The sequence below is a fragment of the Bidens hawaiensis genome, unplaced genomic scaffold (assembly GCF_021521415.1).
Source record: "Bidens hawaiensis isolate Kalapana, Puna unplaced genomic scaffold, B.hawaiensis_p1.1 tig00034324_1, whole genome shotgun sequence".
NCBI lineage: Eukaryota > Viridiplantae > Streptophyta > Magnoliopsida > Asterales > Asteraceae > Bidens > Bidens hawaiensis.
The window spans coordinates 129,849-146,755 of NW_027495944.1; the positions used below are offsets into that span (position 1 = coordinate 129,849).

The window sequence follows — 16,907 nt, forward strand, 5'->3', positions numbered from 1 at the left end:
TCTTCTTCTTAACCAAACATCACTACTATCTTCTTCTTAATTCAGGGCACCACCACCAACCTAATTCTAACCACCACCACCAACCAAATTCCATAGTAAAGTGTGTATGGCTAAAGGTCCAAGAGACCGGCGCGTGCAGCTCTTGGCTCACACGGCTATACAATTCTACAATGTCTAAGATCGGCTCGGCCATGACTGGACGAGCAAAGCCGTTGACTGGCTTATCAAGAAAGCTAAAGCTTCCATTAATGAACTTGCTGAGCTTCTTGTTTGGACTCCCACGCCAATTGTGAATATTGATAAAAATCCAGGGCAGGATGGTGATGAAATAATAATAATAATCAAATGGGTTCTTCTCAGAATTCGAGATTCTTACCGGAATCTTAAGATTACGTCAAGTTTTTTTTTCTGGCAATGTCGGTGTAACATCTCCAAAATTTCGGTCCAAATTTGACAAGTTAATAAAGATGAAGGACCAAAAAAATCTCAAGACAAGTAATGAGAAAAATGAGATAAGAAAAGAAAATAAGGCATTTCATGTTAAGGAAATAAAGAAAATCCATCCCACATGGAAAGAAGGAAGAAAGTGGAAGCATTTCACATGGGTATAAATAGGAAAGAGAGCTTTCCTCCCACATTGGAAAATTATAAAACTTGGAATATCTTTATAAGGAAGAGAATTTTCATAGTAATATTCTTATGTGGCTAAACACTCTCAGCAGTCCTAGCGAAGGGTGCGAAACACCCGATGCGCACGAGCACATGCATAGGTTCGGGCAAGCGCACGGGCACGGGCGATGGGCGATGGGCGTAATGTAGCATTTTGATGGCACACTTTGCACTTCGAAAGCTCGAATCTCCGCTTAAGAGCCGCCTTTAGTATTTAACGAAAAGTTATAGGACTAAAAGTAAAAATATGGAAACTTGATCCTTCGTGCTACGCGAAGGAATCAGGATATGGTCCTTTGAGCTATGCAAATGAGTTGGAATAAAATTAGGGTTTGAACAACTTCACGCTACGCGGAGAATAGTCAAGGATTACTTCGCGCTACACGAAGTAACTCTTATGCATGTGTGACACGTGTGGACATGTGGCAACAAGATGGATGATTCATCACTATTAAGTAGGTTCGCGCGACGCGAATGGCTTAATTACTTTTCCTTCGCGCTACGTGAAGTAGCACAAAATCAACTATAAATATGTGGGTTCACGAAACTTCCCATATCACACCGAAACACATTACTTTCACACGTTTAGCCTTGGGAAGCGTCCCGAGGATCGTAGTACGCGTCAAGCTCCAAATTTCTGACGGTTTAAGCTCTAGAACGCAATAGAAAGTAGAAGTGTTGCTCGATCAATCTCAGGCAACTAACTCCGAATACCCATGTGAGGTAGGGGTTCCGGTTAAGTTATTGTTTTATTATTATTATAATGGCTTAGACCATAGTCGGGGGTATAGCCCGAACCTTGATCATAGTTAAGCATAATATGATTTTTCATAAGTAAAGATTTTAGTCAAAGTGTTGTTTCTTTATGATTAAGAAACGTAAGCTTTTACACAAAAGGAATATAAATACTATTTCTTATGATTAAGAAATATAATAGTTATATGCAAAGGTTATAGTTGAATTAGTGTTTCTTATTGAAGAACAAACCCAGTATAGATGTTTCTTCCTTAATAAGAAACACAGTATATGATTGATGAATAGACAAAGAGACTAAAAGGTCCAAATGTTTTATAGAAATAAATAATTTGTCAAGGTTAAAGCTATACAAAACAGACTATAGGTCTGTAGCTAGATCATTGATTTAGATATTTATACAAAGGTTATTCTCGTACTATATGTTCGAGGTAACGATCAATCATAAATCAGTGAGACACACTGATCATAACAAAGGTGAATACGTCTTACCTTTTTAATAGTGTGAATACGTTCGACCTTTTTATAGTATGAATATGTTTAAAGTTTCTTATGACGTGAATACGTCTAATAGCATGAATATATTCTATCTTTTTAAAGATACTTACTCTTTTAGATTATGGAGGGTTATCTGTAACACCCCAGCTTAAAGCGGAAACGTCCGAGTGTGACGTTTAGATTGTTCAAAACACATGTGACACTATTAAGTGACAATATTATCATTAATTCATTTACAAGTTAAATACACAAGTTTGCAATAAGGAATACAAGGAAAATATAAATACAATAAACACTTTGTCCATTTGTTTAAGTAACCTAAGTCTAGTGTCTTCTTCGTGTGTCATCTTCTACTAAGAGTACCTTTAGCATATGTATAAAATAATGTCAACTATATGAATAGTTGGTGAGTTCACACATTTTGATATAATACATTAAAACCATACAATTCATGAACAAGTGATAAACACGCAAGTAAGGTTTCTTTACACTCGAATCAATGGTCCTGAGTGTAAAGAATAAAAGAAAGTCCTTTCCAGTTGGGGCTACCAATGTACTCGGGTAATGAGGCCCATTTCCACTCGAAACAATGGTCCTGAGTGCAAAAGGGAGCGTATGATCATACTTAATGAGGCTACCACATGCAAGGAAATTTGAGCAAATAATCAAGTAGCACACAAGTCCATATAGTGAATTATAGTTTGTAAACGAAATCGTAAATACTTTGAAGTTGTAAGGTACATATGCTACCCTCAAAAGTAATAAAAGCGTTAAAAAGGGAGTGTGAGAAACTCGCCTTGAAATTGAAGGTAAACTTGCAATAAAATGAAAGCGCGTTAAAGAAAACGAACCTCACGAACTATAATTAAAAGAAAACAAAATCTAACTATCGGGACTGATAAAGTTAAAGAATAATTTAATTAAAGGGATTTGCATTATTTTAATGTATCTTTTATTAATTTGTTATAATATTATTTTAATCCTTAACGGTAACTTTAATGATTTATTATTATTTTAATATTAATTAATTAGGAGTTTATTACTAAAATGAGAACTATATTATGTACCGGGACGTTGGTTTTAACGGTTGAATGTCATCTCGCAACCATTATGAATACATATCTTTAAAGGTAACGGGACAAAGTTAACAAAACGAAGTTTTAAAATAGTATTAACGGGTTTCACGAAACTTATAGAAAATGTACAAGTTGGGTTTTTAGATGAAAAAGATAAAAATGTAATTTATAATTGATTTGTTAATTTAAAATAATTTTATCTAATTTATAATTATTTTAATAATTGATTTGGTTTATATAATAAAGAAAACGTGGTGCGCGCATATAATGTATATATGTGTGAACCCTCGGGTGGGCAAAAGTAAAATTGCACTAATTTTGACGTTATTTTACTAATTTTGTGAAAATAACGTTAAAAGTGATGGAAGGTTAATCAGGCATCATGTGGTGGCGTTGATAGCCGAAAGACAAGGGTACATGCACCAATCAGCCGGCGTCCTGATGATTGAGTGCTATGTGCCTTATGTAATATGTCCAAGGCTTGATGCAAAACTACTATCGAGCCGGGGGTCTCACCGGAAGCAGCCTCTCTATCCCCATGGGGTAGAGGTAAGGCTGTCTACATCTTACCCTCCTCAGACCCTACCATAGCTTTGCTATTGGTGGGATATACTGAGTACGATGATGATGATGATGTTTACAAACAATAACAAAAAAATAATTGCTGCCATGACCTGGGTTCGAATATATATATATATATTCTAACACAATATTCATCATCTTCCTCTGTGAACCCTAATTTTCAATCAGCTTAATTGGATCCATGTTTGTTTGAATTAGGTCAGGGGTTTTGCTTAACGGTTAAAAATGTTCAAAATTCATATTTTTATTACCTGAAAGGATGCCGGAATGATGGCGAACGTCGAGATGGCCGGAACGAATATTTGATGGCTTAATTCGTGATTACAGAGTGGATCTCAGATCAAATGGTTGTTTGTAGCAAGTTTAGTTGGATATTAGCCTGGTTTTTATAGTGTCAAATTGAACGTTTGATGTTAATTACCAATTATTGGATTTTGAATACAAGCCGTGGTTTCCGGGATTAAATTGAGCATAATTAGTTGTTTAAACACATTATTATCAATGAATACCCGTTTGTCGTTATGGTCTACGAAAGTTATAAACATTTAATTGAGTTAAATCGAGAGTTTACATGGGTTTAAGGGGTGGCCGGAGTTTGGTCTCGTTCGCCGAAAAACCAATCGCAAAAGCGAGAAGGGGGGAAGGGGATGGGTGGGTTAAAATATTATATTAATATACTAACTTTAGAACCTGTGTGATGCATGGGAAGCTAAAAAAATACAATTAAACTATAGAAATTCAATGATTAAATTAAAAAAATCTATATTTTATCAGATTAAATAGTTTAATAAGTTCAAATTATATTTTATAATGGAATATTCATACGAATACGTGATTAATTCTCACGCAATTTCTTCATATCATGAAAAATATGAACATAGTGATTTTATAAGTTGTATATATTTTTTTAATGGAATAGCGAATTCTAACAAAAGATGATATAAAAAGAGAACATCATATATAAATTAGCATGACTAAAACGCACTTTTGTATTACAAATTTGAAAGAGATGGATGAGAACTCCATGGATCCATGAAGATTGAATGAATACGTGATAATAAAATTGTTATTCATTCATAACCTCTTCTTGTTTTTATCTTTTTATATAAAAATCGTTCATTAATTTTTACCACATTCATCTTTTATACCGAAAAGTATGTATAAATTAATTTAATAAAAAAATGTATATATGATTTCATTAAAAATATAAATATTTTTATTATACTGACATAAATATCCGCATATTTTTAATCTGTATAATTTAGGTAATTAGTTATTTGATTAAATGATTAATATGTTTTATTACACTGAAATAAATAAGTTTTCATTAAAAATAGGAAAATAGTTTGAGCGGGAAATTTTGGCTAAGAATAAATTTCCCAGTGACATGTCTCAATTATTTTACTTTATTAGAATAGATAGATTTAAATTAATTTTTCAGTTTGGCCCTTGAACTTTTCAAGTTCCTTCAAAATAGAAATTAATATATATTTACAAATTAGACCTTGGACTTTGAATGTTCTAATAATGCTATAGAAGTTTAATTACTTGGATATTTATTATATATTATACCCGTAAGTTCGCAATCATTTAAAAAGAAACTTTAAATTTCGGAGTTTGGTTAGTGAATCAAATGAATATAAAAACGAACGAACGTTTATCGTAAATCATCGTGACATTAAATTAACGATGAACGTTAAATATGAATAAAATGACGAACCGGGTCAATTTAACGAATGTTCATACAAATCCAATTACGAATACATGCAACGAAACTTGATGATACATACATACACACACACATATATATATATATGTATATATATATATAAACAAAATCCGAAAAGTCGAAATGGGTCAGGTTTTCGGGTTTGAAAAGTAACGAATGTTACATTATCCATATGTAAAGAGCTAGAAAAGTGTTTACATGAGGGTTGGTTCAAATTCTCTAAAACGTTTTAATACAAGGTAGTACTAAACACTCAGGCAAAATACACATGTGTCTGGATTCTTACATATATGATCTGTAGTGGGCACATTACAGACTTACTGACCATGAGGTAAGTAACTGTCTTTAGGGTGAGTGACCGTCCAACTAAGTGGTCTATGCGTATGTTTAGTTCCAATGAGCTGGGATTGAGACCCACTAAGTCGTTGAACACTATTGGTGTTGTGTCATAACGAATGTGATTGTGTTATAACGAATTATGAAAACTTTTTGTCAAGTCAGCGTAATTCACCAGCATATAGCTAACATATTTTTTCCCACATTTCAGGGAAACAGTAAAAGATAGATCAGACAATCAAGACAGATTAGAAGATTAGAGATATAGTCATTAGACGTTATCTGATGACTCAGATATTTTATTCAGAATATTATAAAGAATTATATTTTCAAAAGACAGGTATTTGAATAACTAAAATGGGTATTCAAAACACGAGTTTTCAATATAATAATATCTTATTCAAAGACTTCCACTAAAATAACGTAACTTTGATGTATTTATAAAATAGGTACCAACTAAAGGGTGTCACGCCTAGGCCCTAAGTCTGGGTGTGACAGTCGGCGGTAAATAATAATATTAATAATTCCAACACCACCGCCGGAGTTGCAGCAGGTGCAGAGTGAGCAAATCTGGAAGCCGTTGAGTTTTCGACGGCCGCTGTTGAAAACCTAGTTGATAAATTCGGGTTTCTTCGGGTCGAGTAATGGAACCATGGTGTCTCCGCTTGAAAAATGAAAACCCAGAAATTTTTAGTGAAATTGAAGAGATCCAGATGAAAGGAAAGTGAATTGAGAGAGTTCTTTAGGGGATTGAATTAGGGTTTGGAGGACGATGAAGAAGAAGAAAGTGGAGTGAAGAATGTAGTCTGCCTATATGGATTCTCAATCAATCTTAGCAGCCATCTATTATTATTATTATTATTATTATAGGTTTAAGCGTGAAAAGACAATTTTACCCTTCGTTTTAATGGTCAACCAAACAGTCAAACAAATGGAATCCAAAAGTGGAATAAAAGTGCCATCATAGGGCTCAAATCTGAAAAAATGGCACCACGAGGTTGCAACCTGTGTTTGAGGTTCCACCACAAGGACTATATTTGCAATTAACTCTTAAATGAGCTTACGAACTCGTCTCCTTAAATCTGATTATATGATCTTCGGGTAAAAATATTTCATTCAAAAGAAAATACAAACCCTTTATTTGGATATTAAGTTGGTATTTGATGCCAAAAGATACATATTTACACTTTTAACCCTCATAACAATAGTTTGTGGCAATTTAGTCCCAAGTTGACAACACATTTAAAATAGTCGTATGCCACGAGGTCACTTTCGAGGATTTCTTATTCGAATATGGAAATCTAAAATACAAAGTATATTACACTAAAATGTATATTGTATAATCAACTAAATTGTTTGATATGATACAAAGGAGGTTAATGGTTAAAAACTTAAAATTAAACATATGTGCCATGATAATTGTAATATTTGAACCTTGAATAGAAGAGAAGAGATGAGATGTACACTGCGTCTTAATCTTTGGTTCATGACTAGATGGGTTTCTAATTTTGACATATTAAATGACTACAAAGGTTGAGAAAACTTTTGATTTGTTTAAGATCACATATCCTAATTACAAACATGATTTGCATGATGATCTTCCCCACTAGTGATTGGCATCATGTAAGGAATATTGAAAACACATATTAACTATTTAACAATTAATTTCATATTATTATTTTACTACTTAATAATATGATTGCATGAAGCCTGTTGTATAAGTTGAAACTGAGTTTACACACGCAATTGCAATATTTGCACTAGTCACTAGTGTGTGACTCTTTCAGATCATATCTTAATGACAATATATTGCCATATTTTCCATCATGGGTATATCTATTGAACAAAATCATCTCGTGTTCATATAGAAGTCTAGAAAAATTGGTGATAGTATTTTCAAGTCATTACAAACTCCACATCTCTTCATCTCTTGACATCAATATTATCATACCATTCTTCCGACTCAATCGTCTATACAAATTATCTTTGTTTAAGGCCTCATATCATCATATGTTGTCATCAACAACATTGCAATTGTTTATTGCTAAATAATACACAAAAGATTTTTCTTAATATAAGATTTGGCACACACTTTCAATAGAAAACCTTAAGTATGTACAAGAGACTACAAACAACAATGCTCGACTCTAGCCTAACACTATACCTCTAAACTCTCCGGTAAGCTTTATACGATTATAAAATACAACATGAAAAAAATGTGATATCCTCGTTGAAGTTAAACTTCAAAAGGTCACAGACAAAATGTTAAAATTTAATAGTTGACTAATTATAATTGTTTGTCAAAGGTCTTATAACAATAAAACTATATTAATATCTTATCACAATACAAACACTAGTTACCATCACATAGCTGTTTTTAACTAATTAAATCAAATGCTTTCTGTTTGTTGGAAACAACTTTTATGGCACATTCTTAGATTATTTGTTTTAACTATACGTCATTCTTATAGTGCTATGTTATAGCTACATAGACAATAAAACTTTAACTAAAGCACACTTTTATAAGTGTATGATGGCTTTAATTAAAAATTTAATAAACAAATAAAAATAAAAATGTGTTATTTGTTGATTAGGGATGGACCCATCTTCAATACTCCTTGTAGCGTTAAAGCTTGCGTCTGTGTATGTTGTTTGATGACCTCTTAATGATCATTAAAATGCTACCTCTTAATATTTCATAATATCTTAATGGTTAAGAAGCAGACTTAAGTCTTAATGGTTAAGAGTTAACCATTAAGAAATGATATCTTAACCATTCAGACTTATTTCTCTGTTCAATTTGCTTTCCTTTCGAATCTTTCTAAAATTCTCATATTTTAATTCTTATTTTCTCTTTCATTCTCTCCTTTAAAGAAACTCATACTACAACATTAAGGGTATCACTTAACCATTAAATCAAGTATAAACCATTACAAGATAGCATGACGTGGCACGAGTTTGATGCTCACTGCACATATTGTAATAGTAAGGGGTCAGGGGTGTATAAAAATGGAAAATAAGGAGTAACATAAATTCTATCGGCTCACTGTTTTACTCATCCATTTCAATCACATATAAGAAGACGACGACTGTTACCGCCGCCGTTAACTGCTCATCTGGTAAGATAAGATATGAGCTAATCGCTTAAACTATCACTCCTTATATAACTAACTCACTCTTGTACAAATTAATTGATTTGTAGATTTTGCAAATTTAGTGTTTCTTTGGATTAACCAATTGGATGTATAATTTACTCATTTTTCGAATTCATTTGTGCTATTTAATGTATTCAATTAATTGTGCAACTTTAGGGTTTAATCTGATTAATCCATTATTACATATCCATGTTTGGATAGATGAGGCTTAATCTAGTGATTTCTAGAATTGAAGATTACTGTAGTGTGTGTTACCAGAGGTTTCCAGAACTAATGATCCTTTATACCGTCTTACTGATTTGTTATCCGTTTAGGGCTTGTTAATTATATACCTTAGACTCATGCTTAATAGGACAATTGATATGTTAAACTGATTCCTCTTACATGCACTGGCTGTTTTTATAATTTGCTCTTTGTTCAAATTCATTTGTGCTATGTGATGATTATGCAGCCAATCGTGCAGTTTTAGGGTTTTATATGTGTTTAATCTCCAAATACATCCATATGTGATTATGTTCCATCGTTTTCATATGAAGTAATGATCACTACTGATCAATCCGTTGTTGCATATTAATACTTATATATAAATCAAGCTCTGATATATAGATTATAGACATGGCTTTAGTTGAATTGACGGTATATAAAGGAAGTGACTGTGTGATCAAAGCTGTGTATCGACTTAACTAGTCTATATAGCAAGCAACAAAGTTTATTTACCCTAAACTCATGTTTAATAGGACAAATGATAACTGTGCTATCTTATTGTTTATTATAGATATGTGTTAAAGAGATCCAATCCAATACACAAAATGGATCCAGAATCTGCTAAGACAGCATCGCCACCTGTAAAAGACTTGGGCCCACAAACAGATTCAGCAGATAGTGTACCTGAAAAAGACTCAGGCCTACAAACAGTTTCTGCGGATAGTATACCTGAAAAAGACGCAGGCCCACAAACAGTTTCAGCGGCTAGTGTGCGTGATTCTGCACAAGATTCACAACCCAAGTCATCTGCATTTGGCTTAACGACATGGGCCAAGAGTCTGAAACTTCCACAACCAATAGGAGGCACACAAGATGAATCTTCATCTGAAAATACAAGTGGTGCCAGGTCACCTTTTGCTCGGTTGACTAGTGGACTAGGGTTGCGGTTGTCTCCAAAGGCTAACCAGCAAGATGATATTAATAGTCCTGATGGAGCTCCATCAACACCAACAGCTGGCATTATCGGAACACTCACTAAAGGTTTTGTAGACACGTCTAAAAACGCGGTCAAAGCTGTGCAGGTGAAGGCTCGTCATGTTGTATCACAAAATAAACGAAGATATCAGGTATGCTTTTTTGTTTATCTTTCACTGTATTGCCTTTAGAAATCTTGAATCTAGGTCTGTAAACGAGCTGAATTTTCAGTAAACCGCTCAGTGCCTCACTGGGAAATTCGTTTATGTTTGTTTTCTAGTAAACGAATGAACATGAACACATGTTTCATTCGTTTATTTAAATTCATTTATGTTCGTCTGTTTGCACTCATTCATGTCTACGTTTGTTTAAGTTTGTTAATATAATACTCAGCCCATAAAATTATAGTCTAGTTTAATAACTTTTAGGCCCATTAAATTTTAGTCTAGTTTAATAACTTTTAGGCCCTAACACACTTTTGTTCACATTTACTGTTAATTGGTTTTAACGGCCGTTCATCTATGTTCAATTATGTCAGTTTGTTCACCTTCATGAACCGTTCGCTTATACTGTGAACAAACAAACATAAACGAAGTAACGAACACAAGCACACCCATTTTCTTAATAAAAGAACACAAACAAGAAAACCCCATTCCTTTAGTTGTTCGTGTTTGATCGTTTTCTCTATATCTTTTCTAGTTCCATATCAGGCTGAGTAGTCAAACTAAGGAAAAAGAAAGAAATGCACATTGATTGGTAGCATGTGCCTGATTAATAATATTATTTTGCATGTATGAATTTTCTTCTAAATGCTTCTTTTTTATGATTATTTTGTATTTAATTTGATTTGAATTTTATGATACATCATTTATTCTTACTTTATGCTGGTTTCAGGAAGGAGGATTTGATTTGGATATGACATATATAACTGAGAATATAATTGCAATGGGATTCCCTGCTGGTGATATGAGCTCTGGTTTTTTCGGATATATTGAGGTCAAAAATAGTAATTTTATCATTCACTTAACAGAATTCTTCTACCGTATTTGATGAAAACAATTTAGTTGATAAATTTAAAAACTTGTAGGGATTTTATCGTAATCACATGGAGGAAGTTATCAGGTTCTTTGAAACATATCAAAAAGTATGCACACTTTCTTGTAAATCTTTGTTATTACGTATATTCGATTTCATTTTATATTTGTAAATATCAGGATAAGTACAAGGTGTACAATCTTTGCTCTGAGAGGCTGTATGATGCATCACTGTTTGAAGGGAAGGTTTGTAAACAACTCTAACCTTCTTTCATGACTTCATGTAACTTATATCTATTTATTAATTAGCTAGATTGATCTTTCATGTCACTAAATACCTTTTAACTATATGCAGGTTGCTAGTTTCTCATTTGATGATCATAATTGTCCTCCAATTCAGCTCATAATATCATTTTGCCAAAGTGCATACGCATGGTTGAAAGAGGACATTGAGAATGTTGTGGTTGTGCATTGTAAGGCAGGAATGGCTAGAACAGGATTAATGATTTCGAGTCTTCTTTTATATCTGAAGGTGGCATCAGGTGTTCATTTTACTTGAATATAATTCAAATGTATATTAATATCCTATTTCTGCTTGCAGTTTTTCCCGACAGCTGAGGAGTCTATATCATACTATAACCAAAAAAGATGTGTTGATGGAAAAGGACTTGTTCTCCCAAGTCAAATAGTAAGTTGACCTTTACTTGCATGATATATTCGTTTTTAAGTTGTTGACATATATATGATATGCTCGTCTGGTTTTTTCCGTTATAATAGAGGTATGTCAAATATTTTGAACGTGTTCTTACGTATTTTAACGGAGAAGATCAGCCAGGGCGCAGGTACATGTTATCCTTCATTTGTAAATCTCTCTCGATGCCATATGCTTACTTTTGAAGCTTGTAAATGCTAATCATAACTCATATGTATCTTCTTTTTGAGCGGTTCGAATTTTTTGTTGCAGGTGTATGCTTAGAGGATTGCGCTTTCATAGGTGTCCATATTGGATCAGGCCCTCTATTACCATCTCAGATCATAATGGTAAACACTCAAAACATGTAAAATTTTAAATATATATATTATTTTTCTGTTTTTAAACTTCTTCCTTATGTCTTCTTTTTATATGATCTCTATTAATCTGCAGGTGTTCTCTTTTCAACCAAGAAGCATCCTAGAACCAAGGATCTATCGGTACGTCTCTTTTACCAAGTTTCATGACACATCAGCAACTAGCCAGTTACTAATGAGCCAAGGGGTGCCATTTTTGTTGGGTTGGCGGGTTGAAATTCTTCAACCATAATCCGACCCATATACTTTTCCTTGTCGTGTCAAACCCACTTAAAATCGTGTTGTGTTCGGGTCGGGTCGTGTTTCAGGTCGACTTATTTTATGAATACTTGTGCATATGAGCAATATGCCAATATCTAGTGAGTTGGTAACAAGTTAAGCAATTAATTACTGACTCAAAATGAAGCATTTTATGTACTTGGTGTCCTATTAATTGTTTTTGTTTCTTATCTTTCATTCCCTACTAACAAATTTAAGTTTATATATTTAGCTTGAGCTTTAAAGAAGCGAATGGAAAGAATTGGAGAATACGTAGTTAGTACAAATAATTAATATAATAAAAACTGTTGGAAGTGAATAATTGATGAATAAGTTTAAAAGGAAAAGTTAATTTTACTTTAGAAGTTAATAATTGTTAAAGAGGAAAAATTAAAATCAAAATATTAATACAGTAACTTTTAGCACTTCTCATCTTTAAAATCTAAAGAGTAAATTACAGATTGCGTACTTGGTTAGCATGCTTAATAAATGGGTTGAATCTAGCCGACCTAAAACCTGTTTTTTCATGTCATGTCAGTAATCGCCGCCAATGACTAATTAGTTTTGGGTAAAAATCATCTTTTCTGGACAATCAAGATAATGTTTTAGAAGTAATAAATGCACAGGAGGTTGAAATTTATAGTCTTGTTGACTAGTATACCCTTAAATTAAGCGCCCTAACAATGACAATATGTTAAATGATAATCGGAGTTTATCAAGATTATGTTCTACTGTGCAGCCTGAAGACTTTTGGTTCTCTGCACCACGAAAGGGTATAATGGTCTTTGCGCTGCCTGGTGAGCCTGGTTTGACCGAGTTATCTGGTGATTTCAAAATCCATTTTCACGACCGTCAAGGCGACTTTTACTGGTACACATCAAATCAATATGCTAATCCTTACATGACATTTTCTTTATAGTTCTCATTTTTATATATTTATAGCTGGCTGAACACAACAATGATTGAGAACCGAAAGATTCTAACGACCAATGATCTTGATGGGTTTGACAAGGTAACTTTGCAAATTTTATAATGTGTTTTTTTGGTTAATTTTAATTTTTTATGAAATGCCCATGAAAATTACAAATTTATTATTTATTACAAATTTTTTTGGTTAATTTTAATTTATAGCTTTGCTATTGGCGGGATCCGCTGGGTATGATTGATTGATTGATTATTTGCAGAGGAAATTACCATCCCCCGGGTTTCAGGTGGAGGTGGTGGTGGTGGACTATGACAGTGTTGTTCAACCCAAACCCGAAACCGAAAGTACAACCAAATCAGCAGAAGGTACAAGTGCAGATCCTCCGCCACCTGGCGCATCTAAACCCCCCGCCACAAAACCTAAAGACTCCAAAAACAGTGAAAAAGATGAGGTGTTTTCGGACACCGAATCTGAAGCAAAAACTGACACTGCATCCGAAACCAGTTTGACCTCCGGGAAAATTGGGAATTTAACTGGCGACACGAAGAATCTCTCTCTAGGAAGTTCGGGCCCGGCCCAAATAAGTTCTGCTAGTGGGCCGAAGAATGAGTCGGCAAGCCCGGTTGGAGAGGTGAGTGATTTTAAGGTGATGGCAGCCGATGCATCTGTGTTTACATTTGGAGATGATGAAGACTACGAAAGTGATTGAGCGAGTTGCAATATATCGTCGGTTGTACATAAAACGGAACTCAAAGAACTTAAGTTAATAATTTTATAAAAACCTATTTAATTCATTCAGTGATTTCGTTCATGAATGTTACAAGGGTGGTGAGCTTGTGTTTTATCGTAAGATGTATGGAAATTGTTGATGACAGAACAGAAGATTCATGTTCTTTGGCTCCAAGTTTCTTTTGTTTTATTTATTTCTATTTTTACCAGGAAATGATCAGGAAGGTTGGTGATAAAGTGGGTAAAATTGCTTTATTGGTCAAAACCAGGAATTTGTAATTGTAAATTTTAATTTAATCACCATGGTGTAAGATCTCGGATACTAGTGGTTTTTAATATATATGACCATAATATAAATATAAATAATATATTTTATATAAAAATGCAGATGGTTAACAACTTTGATACTAGTTTGACTTTTCAACTTCGATAAGCGGCGACACGGCTAAGTTTTTTTTGCCATGAAGTTTCTAAACACGCTAAGTTTGGATGCTATAAAACTATGAAAAACAATTGTGTTCTTTCAGTTAATATTTGCAATCCAATGTATCATCATCAACCTTCCGTTTCTCCAGCAACAGCAACTAATTATCATCACCATCTTCCTTCAATGGCGACGAATCATGGCAGTGTTCTTGAAGTCACCGGTACTTGCATTGTGTTTTCAATTAATTCATGATATCTGCATATACTCAAATAAATTTTGATTTTGTTTTCATGGATATTTAATTAGTGATAGGCTGCCATAAACTCAAAGACACAGAGTGGATTTCAAGACAAGATCCTTACGCTTGTCTTGAATATGGCAATACCAGAAACCGCACTCGTGTTTGTACCGATGGAGGCAAGAATCCTACATTCCAAGAGAAATTCGTGTACAACGTGGTTGAAGGATTACGAGAGTTAAACATTAATGTTTGGAACAGCAATACTATCTCACGTGATGACTTCATTGGCAGTGGAAAGTAAGTATATTCAGTATTTCTCTTTAATCAGAATGATTAATATTATTGTACCAAATATATATTAATACTAATGATGATTTGTAATTCATGTGGTCTTAAATTATGCAGGGTGCATTTAGGTAAGGTGCTTTCTCAAGGATATGATGATAGTTCATGGCCATTGCACACTAAACATGGCAGGTAATTAATTAATTTCATCACTTGTAAATTCATCATTATTTAATTATATATGAGTGTTTTTAAATTTTAATAAGATATATAACTCGTTTTATAAACTATATATACAGGCATGGTGGCGAGGTACGATTGATAATGCACTATTCCGGTGCCAACGCAAACACTAATTATTATCATGTTACGCCCCAAGTGTCTATGTACTCTGCACCGCCGCAGCCAACTTCCTCCATGTTTTATCCACCAGCTGCCGCCACCGGAGCTTATCCTATGCCGTTGTCCATATACCCACCGCAGCTAGCCACTTATCCGCCTCAGCCATACCCTCCTTCTAATTCAGTTTATCCTCCTCAGCCATATGGCTCTCACTATACTGATGGTAAATCCTCTTAAATTCTATCACGTATTAGATGTGACATATTTAGTATATGTAAGGTTTGTTTATACAATGTAAAAACAAGTATGCACTATACCTCCATACTTTACTAATCTAAGATGTTTGTGTCGTTATTTTATTAGGTTCTCCATATAGTCTATATTGAGGCACGTACAATTCCTACTAAAGCTGATCATTAGAAGGCCGGCCAATTTGGTTATGACAAGTTATGGTGTTATGGATTGATACTATTGGCATCTAATTGCCACACTTGTATATAAGAAACAGTTTTATTTGTTGGTTGGGTGATATTCATGTATGTAACTTCCAAATATTTATTTTTTATTGTGATTATATCTAAGGAGTATAAAAGAAATTCATATTATATATATTGCATGTGTTGGGTAAAACGATATATAAGTTTATCGTACATTGAGTGATCATAATTTCAACAAAACTGAAATGCCCATGGTTAAAGTTGAGATAACTCAATTGTTGTGTAAATTGAAAATTAAAATTAAACATGAACATGGGTGTGTGTTTGTGGTAGCTAGTAGGTGAAATCAGCACCTACGATTTTGACCGAGTGATGTCCGCCAAGATATTTCTGTTACATGCCAACGAGGCTAGTTATCGAATTAGCCGTTCTGTTTGTTATATGCTAGTTGTTAGTCCCATGGCTTATACGATGCCAAAAGTAGAAGAAGAACCTAATCCTTCAGCTAACACATACCTTAAAACATGTAGACGAGCATTTTTGGGATGGTTGTGAAATTCACTCGCCGTGACTAAATTGTTAAATTGGAAAACATTGTGTAATAATGCATGCGCCCATGCCGACTTATAGAGCTATGCTACCAGGCGATGAAAAACTACCCGACTTATAAGTTTCAAAACTCAGGAACCCCCTCCGAACAATGTAGGTCTGCCCCAGTCCTCAAGGGGCACCGCTACTTAAAAACTTAAAAGTTTAACTCAATGATTTTAAAACCTGTAAGAATCGGCCAGTTGAACCAATCATATCGGATTTTGTATAGGAAACTGGTAATTTAAGCCCAGTAATTTTGGACGGTTGGCTTGAACATCAAACCACCAGATTTTATTAAAATAACAATTTAAACCAACAACCTAGTTTTAAGCCTAAGAGCATTTGAGGGGCTCAAATTTTATAAAATTAACCGTCTAGGCTACAATTAAAAGTAAATTTAACCTAGTTATTGAAAGTTGGAACAACAATTCCGGTTAACCTGCTATTAGGTGATAACTACCATCCAAGCTTCAATATCTATTCTTGCAAATCCACAAATGGTTTCTATAAATCTTGTGTAACTGACTACTTTTGTATACAGACTTCCTGTACGACTCAATCATTGTTCACGTGTGATATTTGGTTCATCTGCA

The 16,907-nt window shown here is 33.8% G+C and overlaps 2 protein-coding genes across 2 annotated transcripts; both read left to right on the forward strand.

Moving 5' to 3' along the window:
- Positions 1–9,607: 9,607 nt before the first annotated feature.
- On the forward strand, positions 9,608–13,978 carry LOC143586116 (phosphatidylinositol 3,4,5-trisphosphate 3-phosphatase and protein-tyrosine-phosphatase PTEN2A-like). The gene is made up of 12 exons (XM_077067730.1): positions 9,608–10,129; positions 10,872–10,973; positions 11,065–11,121; positions 11,192–11,257; positions 11,367–11,543; positions 11,613–11,699; positions 11,789–11,853; positions 11,976–12,052; positions 12,156–12,202; positions 13,077–13,207; positions 13,280–13,349; positions 13,522–13,978. The coding sequence occupies exons 1-12, from the start codon at positions 9,608–9,610 to the stop codon at positions 13,969–13,971; spliced, it is 1,851 nt and encodes a 616-aa protein (XP_076923845.1). The 3' UTR covers positions 13,972–13,978.
- Positions 13,979–14,535: 557 nt separating this feature from the next.
- On the forward strand, positions 14,536–15,523 carry LOC143586117 (elicitor-responsive protein 1-like). Its single transcript, XM_077067731.1, has 4 exons — positions 14,536–14,638; positions 14,725–14,956; positions 15,065–15,136; positions 15,244–15,523. The coding sequence occupies exons 1-4, from the start codon at positions 14,536–14,538 to the stop codon at positions 15,521–15,523; spliced, it is 687 nt and encodes a 228-aa protein (XP_076923846.1).
- The last annotated feature ends 1,384 nt before the right edge of the window (positions 15,524–16,907 follow it).

What these genes read in the sequence shown, in the direction of transcription:
- LOC143586116 (XM_077067730.1), top strand. Translation starts at nt 9,608, where the DNA reads ATGGATCCAGAATCTGCTAAGACAGCATCGCCACCTGTAAAAGACTTG. An exon ending in CATCACTGTTTGAAGGGAAG is followed by an intron (nt 11,258 to 11,366) that starts GTTTGTAAACAA and finishes AACTATATGCAG; the next exon opens with GTTGCTAGTTTCTCATTTGA. An exon ending in TTGTTCTCCCAAGTCAAATA is followed by an intron (nt 11,700 to 11,788) that starts GTAAGTTGACCT and finishes CCGTTATAATAG; the next exon opens with AGGTATGTCAAATATTTTGA.
- LOC143586117 (XM_077067731.1), top strand. Translation starts at nt 14,536, where the DNA reads ATGTATCATCATCAACCTTCCGTTTCTCCAGCAACAGCAACTAATTAT. An exon ending in GACTTCATTGGCAGTGGAAA is followed by an intron (nt 14,957 to 15,064) that starts GTAAGTATATTC and finishes TAAATTATGCAG; the next exon opens with GGTGCATTTAGGTAAGGTGC. An exon ending in TTGCACACTAAACATGGCAG is followed by an intron (nt 15,137 to 15,243) that starts GTAATTAATTAA and finishes CTATATATACAG; the next exon opens with GCATGGTGGCGAGGTACGAT.